Here is a 15,606-nt window from a genome sequence, read left to right on the forward strand (position 1 = left end):
TTCATATTCCATTCCGGCTTTATTGGTGGTTATTTTTTTTTTTTTGTGTTTAGGTCACTGAGGGGCTCCGGACATAGTTTTTATGTGTCGTTTTGGCTTTCACATCCAAGCTACACAGACTTCAGCTTTAATGTGCTAATTGTCATATTTTAAAAATCTATTTTACTACTTATTTCACTTTGCTTTGCAATGATAAGAGAACTAGTGGAATTTCCAAATTGCTCTGTTCAATGACAGAACCTTATGAGTGAAAGCTTTGATGAGGTACAGACCTTTAATAGTCCAAGTAAACAATTTATTACAGAATCAATCACTACATCCCAACGATTCATCAGCCAATTTGGATTTTGGGGTCAGTTTGTGAAAAGAAACCCTCTTCTACTTAAAATATCATCTTAAAGGGAATGCCTGTCTGTCTTGTTTAACTTTGAAGATGGGAATTGGACTTTTGAGTAAAAAGTGAATGCACAAAAAATTACATCCTTCACACAAACATGCTGTCAGTAGTATTTTATTTTTGTTCTCTTTTTTGTCTTTCTGCAACAAACAGAACACGATAAAACAATTACAAAATTCTAATTTAAAATGTCTAATAGTTTGGTGGCAGTTAGTCTTTACTGAGAATATACTTAAAAACAGTTTTAGAACCAAAATCATCAGACAACCTTTCATCCTAAAAGATGTTGATCCACATTAGGTCACTAGAGGGCTGTGCAACACAAACTTTAAAACCAACATTGCCTGGCTGTTTTTCCTCTTTATAAGCCATATTTAAACTTGACAAAGTTTAAATATTTTTGACTGGTGCCCACTGTTGTTTTTCACTTGCTCTTAATACAGATACCTAATCCTTTCCTATCGTGTTAGTCGTTTTTTCTTTGTAGTCCTTGCACATATGAACATAGATAAATAGATCCAGGCAGGCATTCTTTCTTGTCTTCTTTCTTTGGATGTTGTGATCTAGATATAGCAGGACGATCAGCTCACTGAAAAGCAACAGAAAAAGCGTCTCCATAAAGCTCACCACATAGCTCTCAAGTCTCAATCCAAATGGACCCATCGGAGACAAGCAGATCTCTCCTGAGTCTCTATGAAGAGTTTCATCAGTTAGAATGATACTTGGGACAGCTGTACCCCCAAATAGCACACCCCAAACAAACGGGGACAAATTTTGTCCCAGTGTCTTTCCACTAGCCCAAACAATTTGGAGCAAGTGGTCAAGCGTGATAAGACCCATCGAGGGAACGCTCCTGTGCAAACTAGTGTAGAAAATGACTCTTGAGTAATGGCAGGTAAACACTTTAATGTGAAAATTAGCCCCCAAAAAACAGGCTTGCTGCCAGTGGAGGGACGGTCACTGTTAACCAGAACGTTTTTGAGATACTCTATAAAGGTGGAGACTGACCAGAGATCCAAGGGCACCAGCACTGCAGCTCCATTGGGTAATAATGCAAACAGGAAACACGATGAACAAAAGACAGGGAACAACAATATTCACGGTCTCAAAGCTTGAAGGGGTGCAGTCATGGATGGTGGAGGCCTGCTTGTACCTCCTCAAAATCTGTTTGAAAACAGAAAATAATGAACAAGCTTGAGAAATGCACAAATAAAACCATAATAAAAGCATTTGAGTTGCTTCTTTTGATCATCATTGATTAACTTGCAACTAATCTGTCCCTGCAAACCATCCATCCATCCATCCATCCATTTTCTCACTCGCTTTATCCCTCATGGGGTCGCGACGGGTGATGGTGCCTATCTCCAGCATTTCAATGGGTGAGAGGCAGGGTACACCCTGGACAGGTCGCCAGTCTGTCCTTGCAAACCACGAGTTCCTTTAAATCAAGGTTAAAAGACAAAGCTTTAGAGTTGCCTTTAGACGTTAATATGGAAGTTTGTAGTCCAACTTGTCTTATATCTTGGCCTGCTGCTACTACTCCACTGCAATGTGCTTTCCTCTGTATGTTTTTCTCTCTGTCTCTGTAATGTTCTTTCTTTCCTCTGTAATGTTTGCTTTTTTCATGTACACTTGAACACTGAACTGCATGCACACTTTGAATCGCCTAGTTACTGACAAGGGCTTTATAAATAAACTCGCCTTGCCTTGCAACAAAACATCTTGACTAAAGCAACAATGTGAAATTAGAAGAGTTAGACTGCACTTACGTCAGCTTAGGAGAGGGTCAGGACCAGGTTCTGAAATTGGCTGGAACAACTTACTGATTTATCAAGGGAGGGGAATGACTCCTGCTTTACATTTCATTCCAGCTCTCCCAGCCATATCTGCTTTGCAATTGTCATTAGGTGAGAAAACCTTTGTTGCAGTGTCCAACCAGAGCATTTGAATGCACCCTGACATTTGATCCTGCAACATCCACTCCTGACACCAAGGAATGGAAATTATGTAGTAGTTGTTGTTCTAGTTCCCACTCTATAAATCAAACACGTTGATGGCTATGTCATACAGGCACAGCAAAATACTAACAATGCCACTCAACTTCACACACACACACAATTGCAGTATTTTCTGTCTTCTCTTGAGGGATCTCCCCATCAACATGTGTTCCCCCCGATACTTATTTAAATAATTTATGTTTTGGCATTTTCTGCACCTCATAGTTTTATCATTTGTTTTTGAAGAAATATCCCCCTCAGCACACAGTCATACCATCGCATTCTGTAGGGCTTTACATTTGTTTTGTCGCTGTGGTGTTCTGTGTTGTGGTGTTTTTGCGTTTGAGTGGTTTCTTACGTTTTGTACTTTAAGTTTCCTTAGTCATATTCATATTCAGGTTTTATTCAACCCAACGCTATTCTGTTGTCATCCTGTTCACTTATTTCTCATGTGTTTCTTTGTATTCTTTGTAATGTATTTCGAGGTTGCTCATTTGTTGCCAACGTTTTTTTTTTTTAACATTCATTATCTTGGTTTTCTTTGGTTTCTCAGTTTTTTTAGCACTGTTGCCTTGGAGCAAGCAAATCCTGGAATCAAAACCTGACCTGGGGTTTTTCCCATGCGTAGGTTGCGTGTTCTCCCCATGCATACGTGAGGTTTCTTTGGTTACTCCTGCTTTTCCCCCGCAGTCCAATATGCATGTTAGGTTAATTTGTCTAAATCGACTCCAGAAGGTAATGTGTCTGTGCACGGTTGGTTGTCCTGTGTGGCGACCTCTCCAGGGTTTACCCCACCTCTTGCCCAATGAATGCTGGAAATGTGATCTATATCCAAATGTATATAGATCATAAGAGGTTGGTTTGCTCTCCTTTCGTGTTGGACATTCCTGTTACTATGATTATGTCTTGATGGTTGCTCTTTGCTGTTTTACCTTAATGTTCCCTAAAGCTTTTGTAGCTCTGTTTACTTTGTGAATCAATGCTTAGATGCTGGTCATGCCAAATTCCGACCCTATTATCAGTATGTTTCAAGTGAAATCAAGATTATTCTTACCAGGCAAATTTTTCCAATATGGTATTGTTTGATTTTGATAAAACCTGTGTGAACTTCAGTCTCACTTTTCTCTTCTAAACTGAAATGAAAGGCCGCTGCTGCTGAAGCCCGTCTGCTGCAAGGCTGACATGTCTGTGCATTCAGAAATGGTGATCTCCGTTGCTTGGTTGTAACAAGTGGTTATTTAAGCTTCTGCTAACTGCCTTTCTATCACCTGTAACCTGTCTGGTCTTCTCTTTTCTCACATCAACATAGCATTTTCGTGCAGCAAACTGCTGTATATTTAATAATTTTTTCGACAGTTGTCTGTAAAGCCAAGAGAGGGCAGAAGATAAAACCCCCAGTAGATCAGCAGTTTCTGTAACTTTTGTTTGTAACATTGCAGGATGGTCTGGCTCTTAAAGCAGCCGTGTCAATTGTCACCATCTTGCTTTGTGATAGTAACATTGGTACTGCTGGCAGGCGGCACAACAATGTTTATGTCTGCTAATCGTGCCTTGTGCAAAAAAAAATAATCTGGCTCAAAAAGGACAATATAAACTCTATCAGGATGAATGCTTGGCTTATATTGTTTTATTTGGCAATGTTTTTTGTGTGTTTTCTTTTTGTAGTCATCTCCCCCCTATTCTAATGCTCAGTTTGAACTTCAGCCAGTCATCTTCACCAAAGATAACTGCATAAACTCTGATACGGCCATGTAGTTGATGAAGTTGCAGTTTGGGTGAACAAGCACGTACATATCTGGAGTCTGACAGCAGGTACTATTAAATTTTTAAAGTGTTTAATAAAGTATTATGTAACATCAACAGAAGGCTCATGGTTAGTGGCACAACTCAACCAGAAAACAAAAACAAAAAAAGACATAAAGTCTTTAGAACTTAATCAGAAGGGAAAACATATTTACAACACAACCTTATAAAACACACAGTGAAATAAGTGTGAGATCTCATACACACAGACACATATATTTTATATTTCACTCATTAGATTTCCCTAAAACAAGTTTCATTCTTCTTCGTTATCCTCAGTCGGCACGGTGATATAGAGGAGATACTTCTTGTTAAAAACAGGAAGAGGAAACTGACCCATCCATTGCAACCTTTTTCAAGAAAAACATTTTAAACAAATGTTGATTTTTTTTTATTCTTTGGGTGATTTGTTTATATATAATTACCTCACCGTATATTTGGTTATGTTTCTTTTTCTTCTTCAAACTATACATCTTCTCATGTCACAATGCTAAATGAACTTCTATTTCTCAATAACTGGACATTTTAGGTGCCCTGTAGTCTGTTAACATACAATTTACATTTTCTGTGCCCTACCATAGAACTAACTTATGCCCGCTGGTTTTAAGAGGCCGCAGATGAGTATGTGTCTTTAACTGACCCTCTCTCTGTTAACCAGCTGCAGGTACCAGGAGACAGCCTCAGGGTCTTGAACAAAGTCATCCTGAAGGACTGACAGAGGAAGAAGTAGATCAGAGGGTCCAGTATGGCATTTAGGGAAGAGAGGAAAAGTGTGCTTTCCTTTAGCTGAAAGAAGAAAAGCTTGAACTTGCAATCAAAGAGAACCCCTCTGGTCTGGCTCATTGTGTACGGGATTCGGGCAAAGTGAAACGGCACAAAGCACACAAAGAACACTGCTAGCACCAGGAATACATTTGCATTCATTTTTCTCTTGGCTTGGGGAGACTTCCGAGTTGATTCGCTTCTTGCTGCTAAAGATATTGTCCCTTCAGTGCTGTGGGATTTAGTGCGTGAGTAGGATTTGTACAGCTCTTTGGAAATCAGAGTGTAACATATTATCACAGTAATGAAGTTTCCCCAGAAAACCACTTGACAGACGTGATTTACCACCTCGTGCCAAAACAGGCCAGCTTCTGTCTTCAGATCACCGCACTTAAAATAGGGAGAAGTTGGGGATTTTCGTGTAAGGATCACATTCGGCAGACAGAGAATCAGCAAAAAGCTCCAGACAGCCCCTGAGAGGAGTTTCCTGCGGGCCAGCCGGGCCGAGTTGGTGCCCCTGAACGGCATCAGGGTCTTTATGCAGCGATCGATGCTGATGAGCCCAAAGAAAAGAATGCTGATGTACATTGTGAGGTAAAACAACACAGATGAGACTCGACACACAAAGATCTTCATGTAGGATGGCGCCATGTTGGAGTCTGACAGCATCTGCGAAAATAGTGTTGAATCTTTTAGGTTTTCGTCTGTTGACATCCATTTTATATTCACACAAGCTGAGTTAATTTGGAGCTTACTGAATCTCATTCATTAAATGGAGAAAACACTTTTTTTACCCCACACATTCACCCATGATTTATTATTTCCAGATTTCCAGAATCTTCTACTTGTTGAGCAATTGACTCAATATTTCTGGCATCAGGAATTTAAAACGAGATAAATACTGAACACCTTAAAAGATAAAATATTTAAGCAGCCTGCCACATGTATTGGCACCAGGGACAGACAAAAAAAAAAAAAAAACTTATTACATACAGCCTCATATATTTCAAGCTTTTCTTCTGGTAATTTTGATAGTTGTGGCGTACAGCTAATGGCACAAAATATGTTGTTTCTGAGTGCTTCTGTTCTTCTCTACTCTTCCTCCAGACAATAATTTCCAGATCAAATCCAAAATTTACTTCATCTCAGAAGAGGATTTGGCATGACCAAGCAACAGTGCAGATTTTATTTTCAGTTTAGCCCAAGCAAGATGCTCCTGATGTTGTCTGCGACTCAGGAATAGCTTCAAACAAAGAATTCAATAGTTGTAGTTCATGTCCTGGATACCTCTGTGTCGTGGTTCTTGAAGTACTGACTAGCGTCTGTCCACACTTTATGAATCTCCTCCAAGTTGCTAAATCTGCTTTTTTAACAAGTCGATAAAAATCACAGCTATCCTTACTGCTTGTGCGCATTTTTTTACCATAAAGCCACACAACCTTCCATTACTTTTCTTTGCAGATGACACTCTGTGAACAACCGGCTCCTTTAGCGCTGACCTTATGGTTTTTTTTACCCTCTTGTGGAAGGTGTCAATGAGAAACTAAATCTTAGGTTTTTATTTTTGTGAGCCATACTAATAAGAAAATGATAGAAAAAAAGCTTGAGATTTATGACTCTATGTGTAATGAATGTAGATAATATATAAGCTTCACTTCTGAACTGAATATCTGAAGCAAATTAATCTTATCAACCTGATTACCAGTGAGATTTTTTTCTGACTCCCTGATCACTATAAAAAATACTAAATAAAAAAATTGTGGAACAAATAAAAATCATGTGGAACTAATAATTTTATGAAATAATTGTAAATTCTTAAGTCAAATGTATTGTCTTTAAAAACCATAGATCGATTGATTTTAAGTTTTTTTTAAAACTCCCTTACCAGGGGTGCCAACACACGTAGTAGCTGCAGAATTTTTACACGAGCTACTGGATGTAAATATGACAAACCTTGAAGGGGAACGTCAGCGTCATGACGACATCTGCGACAACAATATTCTTCAGGTAAATAATGAAGTGAGACTTAGACGGGATGCGAAAAAACACCCACACTGCCACAGAATTAAGAGTGAGTCCCACCAGAAAAAGACAAGAGTACAAAACGGGTAAAACCACCGTCTTAAAAAAGTTGTCACGAGAGCAGGTGCTGTTGGTTTGATTGCTCGAGAGCAGGGGGTAGGTTATATTTCCATCCATATGTGTGGCTAAAAATAAGAACAAATAAATGTGAGTCATCTAGAAAAAAAAAAATCATGACAAACGCAGATACTGTTTCACATTTTTTAAAGCTATAATATTGTTTAACTTTAACACAATTTAGTCTAACAGTAGCTGAAGATGTAGAATTGAACACAGCCTTATGTAGCATTTGATTAATATCCAGAGTTCAAATGCCTTAATAAACTTGCAGGATCGGTTTCTTACTTAAAAAAATTTTTATGTCAGTAAAATCAGATTTGTTGTCATGAATTTAGTGTAAGCTTCTGTAACCAACCTGATAGTTTTGATGATGCGTATCAGTGCGATGTCTTGCTCTCTCTCCTCAGTATCCTGCCTAGATGGCATGTTCTGTGGCCTTTCTGCTGGTTCGTGCATGTGTTGTTCTAAACAGGATTTTGTTACTGGGTCATCACAGGATGTCATTCTCATTTCTCCTTTCTTTTTCATGTGACAACAAAAACTGCACAATACCATTTCTGAGTGCATTTAAACAGCTAATTAGAAGACTTTGGAGGTTTTTGTAATGTAGGGGATGGTTACCCGAATCTCTTAAAATTGAATTTCGAAACATGAAAACTGTACCATCTATCAAACACTAAATTATTTTCAGTAACGTGTGTGCAGTGTTTATTTTAAAGCATTTGACCTCTGTTATAGAGACATGTGCTTCCTCTTTGTAACTTGTTTCTCATTCTAAGCAATTGTGAAATACGACTGTATCCGGATGATGTAGCTCCTGATGCCCCTTTTAAAAAATGTTTGTAAAAGTTTGACCCATTCATACTGCAGCACTTAAGAAGTATTTAATAACTCCACTTAAACATTTGGAACCAACTTATTTTTTAAGCTTACAGAAAATTATTATATACTGTGTTTTAATGTTTAAGCAATAAGGGCTTTTATAACTGAACTTTCAACTATTTCAACCAACGTTTCTTTTCTTTAAGACATTTACGGATTTCTGAAATGTCTAAATGCCAGAATGGACAGACAATTTTGTTTTCACATGTTTTAAAATTATTTTAATACTAGGAGTACTATGGCTTTAAACAATTTAGTAAAGACAATAACATGGAATTGTGTCTTTGTTAGATTGTAGTAGGTGGATTCACAGATTTGAGATAAATCATTGAACACGTGGATGTATTTTAAGGCAAAATTTCAAACACACATTTTCCTTTTTTGACATAATTGAAAAAATAATATCAGGAAATTAATGATTATGGTAAATGGTAAGTGGCCTGTTCTTGTAAAGAAAAAGTCCAAATGTCCATTATTCTGAATGTTTAGAAGTATAACCTCTGAGTAGGGTATTTCCTATAGTTACTCAGTAATTAAAATTATTAACCAACTCCACTTCTTCCTTTTCTGTAATTGCTGGTGTTTGACCTTATTGAAGTTTAGAAAACTACTGTCATTGGTGTTTTTTGTTCAGAATAAGCTTGTAAATTACATTTTAGCTAATTCAAATTCCCTGTGCAACAACTGTGTTTAAGACATAACATCACTCATTGGGACCTGTTTACTGAATATAAAACGTTTCTCTACTCTGGGCCTTTACAGGTCCTTTCAGTTGTAAAATCCCTAAGCGATTGTGTCAAACAAACTCCTTAGTTTACATTGTAAACCTTTTACCTGCTCTTTCTTGAGACTTATCATTGTGACACATATTTGTCAGCAGTTGTAAAAGTAATTAGCTGCAATCTGCAAAGGAAGTGAATTACACAATCATAGAGTACGCATGTCCATTTGAATATGTGGAAACTCTTGCATGGTACTTCCACGAACTTAGTCTTATCTATGAATGACCAACTGTGTCTTAACCGTTTCAGTATTCAAGACCTAACCAAAACAAAAACAGGTCCCATTCTACATTAACTACATTGATGTTTTTTTTTTTTTTTTTTTTTTTTTAATTCTGGATAAATTGTAGACAAGAGTAAGCCTTTATGCATCTATATACAGACTAGGAACCAGTTCCTGAACATGTTGCTTTTCACTTCTTCTTTTTCTCACATGACCCTTGTCTTTCTGCCCCTTCCAAATGCTGTGGCTATCTTGAGATTCCTGCTGTTAAAACCAGACTGGTACTTCAAAGATTCATTCATTTTGTTAATGAAAGATCATCTAAATGTTCCAGTGTGAAGAGTTTTTTTTTTGGTCTTGAGGTTTTGAATGTCAGCAAAATTTCATATGTTCAATGTGTTGTATCTGGAATCAGTTTCCTGTCTGTTCAAATTTACTGTACGTCCAGTCATGTTTCTCACAGCTGTGAGCTCTGCACATCTGCTTTAGATCAGAAGTGAATCAAGTACATATTATCCAGTGGATGACTGATTTCATATCAATGTTTCGTTCTATTCCTTGTAAACGTTCTAATTGTTCAGTTTAATTCAATTTATTTGAATTAAGGGGCTTATTTATATGTAATAAATAATTAAATCCAGTCCGAATTTATTTGTTGCAGTAACAGTTGCAGTAAATACTCAAATTTAGATTCAAAACCAATCACACATGGTTTAATTCAATGCATATATAGTACAATACAGATAAATTCACCAAATCATAAAATGCCAATCATTGAGACGATGTTTTTGGATAGAAAAAAATATTACTTATATTGATTAAGCATGTGGTGAAAGTGGAGAAAAAACGTCTTCCCTTTGAACTTTTAACCAGGCTCACCAAGAGTGGCCATCTGACTTGACTGACTAAGGGCTGCAAGGACAAGAGACACAAGTAAACATTAAACACAGGGTGAGGTGTACCTTCTATAGAAGGTTATGACCAGAATGATAAGTTGCTTTTGACCTGAAACTGTAAGGTTTGCTGTATATTAGACATTTTACATTTTAGAGCTTTTCATGCTCTCATTGGGGGATGATCAGGAATCATAGCTACAATTTCTATTGCTGATGAGGAGCTTTTAGTTTTCAGGCCACTATTCTTTGGAATCAGCTTCATCTCTTGGCGTATTGCATTTACACAATGCCAACCTTTATAACAAACTTAAAATCTTATCTGTTGTTATTGATTCAATATATATATATCCATCCATCCATTTTCTGATCCGCTTTATCCCTCATGGGGTCGCGGGGTGCTGGTGCCTATCTCCAGTGTACACTGGGCGAGAGGCGGGGTACACCCTGGACAGGTCGCCAGTCTGTTCAGTATATATATATGATACATTTTATTTATTGAACTGCCTGTTTAATGCATTTTTAACATGCTCAATTTTAAAGGCCCCAGTGTGTACAATTTTCTCCCTAAATGACAAACAATTTCACTGTAATAGCTTCTATGGAAGCCTCGGAGTGTATTAAGTGTGACAATGTAAACATGTCCTTCATGCATTAGCTACTGCTAATAGCTACGATAATCATGCAAAATGTTTTTTGGCACTTTTAAATTTCGTGTCTGGTTTTCTTGTGCTTGTTTCTGAACATACAGTCACTTATTTGGGCTCTAAATAAGTGACTATAAACACCGGTAAAGAGATCCGGCCGGTCTTGATGCTGTACTACAGACAGTGAATATCTATATATATATATATATATTTTTGACTAAACTCTCTCTCTCTCTCTCTCTCTCTCTCTCTCTCTCTCTCTCTCTCTCTCTCTCTCTCTCTCTCTCTCTCTCTCTCTCTCTATATATACATATATATATATATATATATATATATATATATATATGTATATATTCGTCTCTCTCTCTCGTTTCAGTATCACCCAACTACACTTCATTTGGCAAACAACAGAGCATGAACAAAACATACTGTGCTTCTCTATATTAAACTGCAAGCTTTGAAACATTGCCATTCTTATCAAATCACGTCATTGACCAGCAATCGCATGCTTTTCAATTAGTTAGATTATTGCTCTGGTGTCTGTACAGGTCTCTGAAATATATATCATTCAGGCAGTTGCGGCTCTTCCAGATTTCTGCTTGCAACTTAACCAACACCAGATAAAGGGATCATATCACACCAGTCCTTAAATCATCGCAGAGGCTCCCTGGTAGTAAAATGGAAGAATTTTTGGAAGTGGCCCTTAAGATGCTCTTGGCCCTATTTCACAGTTGTCTGTCAGATATAAACTCCTGGTTTTCAGATACTGCTTTACCCATTAGTTTCAATGCTCCTGATCTCATAAACAAATTTCTTTAAAACTTCAAGGTCTTCTGCAGAAGGATAAGACTGAACATGGCCCTGTGGTTGATCCCTTTGTTCAGTGGTGTGTCAAAAATGATCCGAAACTAAATATTTAAAAACGAAAGACATGGACATTAACTTCTGTGAAGCTCGACAGCATCCTACTCCAGTACTGATTAACCACACTGAAATTAAGAGGGTTGCAAATATATTTGGGTACAATCCTCAACAATAAGCTGGTGTTTAACATGAACACAGACTTTATGTATAAAAAAAGGGTTGCAGCAATTGTATTTTTTAAGGAAGTTAAATATTTTTAGTGTAAGCAGAAGGATTTTTTATAGGTCTTTTATCAAATCTATTTTAACCTTCTCTATGGTTGCCTGGTTCAGTAATCTGAGTGTTCAAAAATAAAAACAGACTAAACTAAATTGTTAAGGCATCAAATAAGATAATCGATGTTGCCCAACCTCCTCTGAATGGAATTTTTACTTGTCGTACCACTCAAGCCAAGTTGATTTTATAGTTTCCTGACCACCCTCTCAATGTGGCATTTCACCTTATCTCCTATGGGAGCAGGTTTAGGCTTCCAAGGATAAAAAACAACAGATGGAAGAACCATGTTGTACCTACAGCAATCAGCTCTCTCTCTCTTTAGATTTTTCTTTTTATAGATTTCTTTTGATAGAATTTTTATTTGTTAGTATTTTTGATGTTGCAAATCTGTGTTGTGATGTATATATGTATGCATGTATCAGAATGTTTAGCAGCAAAACACATTTCTTCCACAGGGGCAATAAAGGAACTGAAACTGAAATATGCAGAGACTCTTGGCTCCAACAGATCATGAACTACAGCTTTCCACAGAAGTCAGAGATTGTTTTATTAGTTTTTTTTATGTTTTTGCACGTATTTGTTTTAAATAAGCATTGTATGTAATATATATATTTTTATTGTAATTGTCTTTACTTTTGCTCCTTTATTTTGCCTGCTTTGTTTTTCATTGTTTCATATGGCATTCAAAAAACATCAACTCCTTCTCCTTACAAATTGATCATGTTGTATTTAACCTATTAATCCTAACAAACTCATATTTTTTCTATGTCTGTTTGGCCATGGCTTTTTGAGTTTTACTTGTGTTTGACAAGTGGCAAATAAAACAGGTCAGGAATCACCAACAAGCCAATGTTGGTGATTTCTACATATTTTTTCTGTCATTCCAGTTTGCATTAATGATTTAAGACCAAAGCATACTCAAATAATATGTGAATGCACAGTTTTCAACATAAGCAATGTTGCATGGGTATCAGTTTTCTGTAACTTTTGCAAACACCAGTGGCAGTATTAAAGCACACAAAACAACCTGATCTCTCTAAATCCTCCATTTAAAGTGCTTTATGTTTCCAACCCACACATGCTTTTCCTCACTCTGCTGGTGCATTGGTTAAAAACGACTCCCATGTCACCACTTGGCATTTAAGTGCCCACCTTCTTCTCTCACTTTCTGACAGTCATTAAACCACAAGACCAGCTGCAGCTTGCAGAGTCAAAATAATCACAGTGGGTAGAGCTTAATCTGCTCTCCATTGAGACTCACCTTTAGAGCCCTTTCAGAATCCATATGTGGTGGAAGTTCAGGGAAAAGTGACAGAAACCCTTTACTCTTTAGAAACCATGAAGCCAACCAGAGCTACAATATGGGCCCAAAGCGGCTGGCTGATGGAAATCCAGTGCTAGGCTTAGCGGTGACCCATTGCCCTTGCTGACAGGCAAAGATCGATCATTTTGTCAGGTTGACAGGAGAAATATGCAGCAGTGAAATTTCAAGGTGGGCCCATGGTTGTGGTTTCTTTTGCGCCTGTCTATGTGTGCAAGTTTATGTGTATACATTTCCCCTGGCAGCCTTTCAAATGTGTTTCTGCATGCACAATTAAAATGTGGAGGCCAAGCCTTGTTATGACAGTATGAAGTTTCTTTAGCTACTGCTGCTGCGGATGTACTGCTCCGTGTAGGTCTCAGCAGGTCTGCCTTCCATATGGATCCACGCTGACAAATCTGTAGCCAGTTACATGGAATGAAGCTTGGAATACATACTGTGAGCTGCTGGCGTGATTTGTGGTAGTGAAGGACCTGAGTGCAGTGAGTGGCTGTGAGTTTTTAATTATGCAAAAGACAACTCAGAGGTAGGTGGCGCACAGCGCATTGAAAGGGCACCCGGCAGAAGAATCCAGTGATGAGAAATGACAACCACAGAAAATTAATACCGGGGTAGGGGTGGAGAAATAACAAATTAACCAGAGGAGCTAAGCAAAGGAAATGTGGAGCTGCTGGGGGAAAGAAACTAATTGACAGAAGGAGTTGAAATATTAAAAATAAGTAAGAAAAAGTTCTAAGAGGAATAAATCCAATAATTCAAAAGGACAGAGCACAAGAATAAATTAAGAAACCACACAGAAAAGCCTGAACTAGACTTAAATGAACATAAATAAACAACAATGAAACACTGAAAACTCAAACACAATAGGAAACCAAACCCAAAACACCTGTAGATTGTGACAGAGGCAGAGTTTCTAGTATTTGATTCTTCAATGTTTGCTCTCATGCACCATTTAATTTAAAGCATCTTTTTTTTTTTACATTTTAGATAAAGTCTTCGCTGACTTTCCAGACACAGCCATCAGTTTTATTCCTGCCGGGCTTCATGCTAAGTTCTACATTAGTAATGTCTGCCTTTAGAACATTCCTTCCTCTCTTATTAGTCCCGTGTGTCCAGTATTGGTGAGTTGACTCTCTGGATCAAAACAGCATAAGCACACAGATACTGATCCTCACAGGTCCATCAGAGGATCCAACTGGCTCCTGGACTTCAGTGTCCTTTGGCAAACAGTGTTGTTGACTCGAAGTTGCTCCAGGTTGCTGCTCATGAAGATGTTTTCCTGGCAGCAGCTTTCGTTTGAGCAGAACTTGCGTCTGATGTCTGGCATGTACATTCAAGAATGACCCACATAGCGCTACCTGACTTACACAACCCAATCCCGAATGCAACCATTTCCTGTTTCTACTGTATTTAGAGACCTGACAAATATCACAACTGACACTTTGTAGACCTTTGTGTTGTTTCAAAGTAGACCAAATGACAGGGTTGTGTTTGTTGTGTTTTTTTTAGTTATTGCTACTAAGTTTGATTTATTTTGTATTCTGAATAAGCTAGTTTGTATTGTTTTGATCTCTTACTTTTTGAGATCTTTGGTGGAAAAAGTGGAAAGGTGGGTTCTCACTCCTGCTCTCTTGCAAACCAAAATTCATATGGGCCAGTACCATTCACTGCTATGGAATTAAAAAGAAGTGGAAAATCTGACCACAAAGACTTTCTAAAGCATACAGTAGAGCTTTAAGATGCGTAGCTTCATGAGTGAAGGATGCTGTATCTGTAACTGGGTCAGTGGTCTGTCATGACATGATTATACTAATAGTTGTTCATCCTGTAATAAGCAAGTTGTTTAAACAAGTAAGGGTAAATAATGTATTGGTGTTGCCATACAGAACAGTATTAAACAGGTCTAAGCTGTGAAAATGAAGTATCAATATGCACAGACAAGTGGTCAAAGGTGTCAGAAAACTATTGTCCCTGAAATGCAATCCATCCATCCATCCATTTTCCAAACCGCTTTATCCCTCATGGGGTCGCGGGGGTTGCTGGTGCCTATCTCCAGCGTTCCCTGAAATGCAATATTTAATTTAAATAAACTTAGAAACAGCTTCTTTCCAAGACCTGTGAGGGCTATCGCCCCCTGATGGGAGACTGCAATCCAACAGTTTTAAATCACCCCACTGTTACTGCCGCAGTTTCTCAGCAGAGGGCGACAGACCCCTGCTGAGAGTCTCTCCATCAACTGTTCATCACATGTTACAATCATATGCTACAATCCATCTAATGTGTTAAAGCCTATCATACATTACAATCACTTTAAGTTATTGCCTATTTGCACACTGCTATCTCAGAACATCTAAATGCACATTTCTGTAAATGAAGCCTAAAATCTTTACACAAAAGAACTTTATTACCTCATTACCTCATTATCTGTTATCTATGACTCATAAAGGACAACTTCTTCATGTAACTTGGCTCTACCACTCGCAAAGGGGCTCATACCAAAGCCCACGGACTCTGTACAAACTTTGAATCTTCATCTTTTTAAATTGTTTTGTTGCCATGTTGTGAAGGAAAACACACTTTAATCTTGTTTATTGCTGTTTATCTGTTATAGGATATT

The 15,606-nt window shown here is 37.7% G+C and overlaps 1 protein-coding gene and 1 pseudogene across 1 annotated transcript; both read right to left on the bottom strand.

Moving 5' to 3' along the window:
• Positions 1-844: 844 nt before the first annotated feature.
• On the bottom strand, positions 845-4,187 carry LOC118566768 (annotated as a pseudogene).
• A 20-nt stretch (positions 4,188-4,207) lies between these two features.
• On the bottom strand, positions 4,208-7,556 carry LOC118556585 (P2Y purinoceptor 12-like). The gene is made up of 3 exons (XM_036150223.1): positions 7,457-7,556; positions 6,913-7,166; positions 4,208-5,628 (listed from the first exon to the last, which is right to left on the bottom strand). Exons 2-3 carry the CDS (start codon positions 7,156-7,158, stop codon positions 4,801-4,803), a joined length of 1,074 nt encoding a protein of 357 aa, XP_036006116.1. The 5' UTR covers positions 7,159-7,166; positions 7,457-7,556; the 3' UTR covers positions 4,208-4,800.
• Positions 7,557-15,606: the final 8,050 nt, after the last annotated feature.

This window comes from Fundulus heteroclitus, chromosome 18 (assembly GCF_011125445.2).
Source record: "Fundulus heteroclitus isolate FHET01 chromosome 18, MU-UCD_Fhet_4.1, whole genome shotgun sequence".
Lineage (NCBI taxonomy): Eukaryota > Metazoa > Chordata > Actinopteri > Cyprinodontiformes > Fundulidae > Fundulus > Fundulus heteroclitus.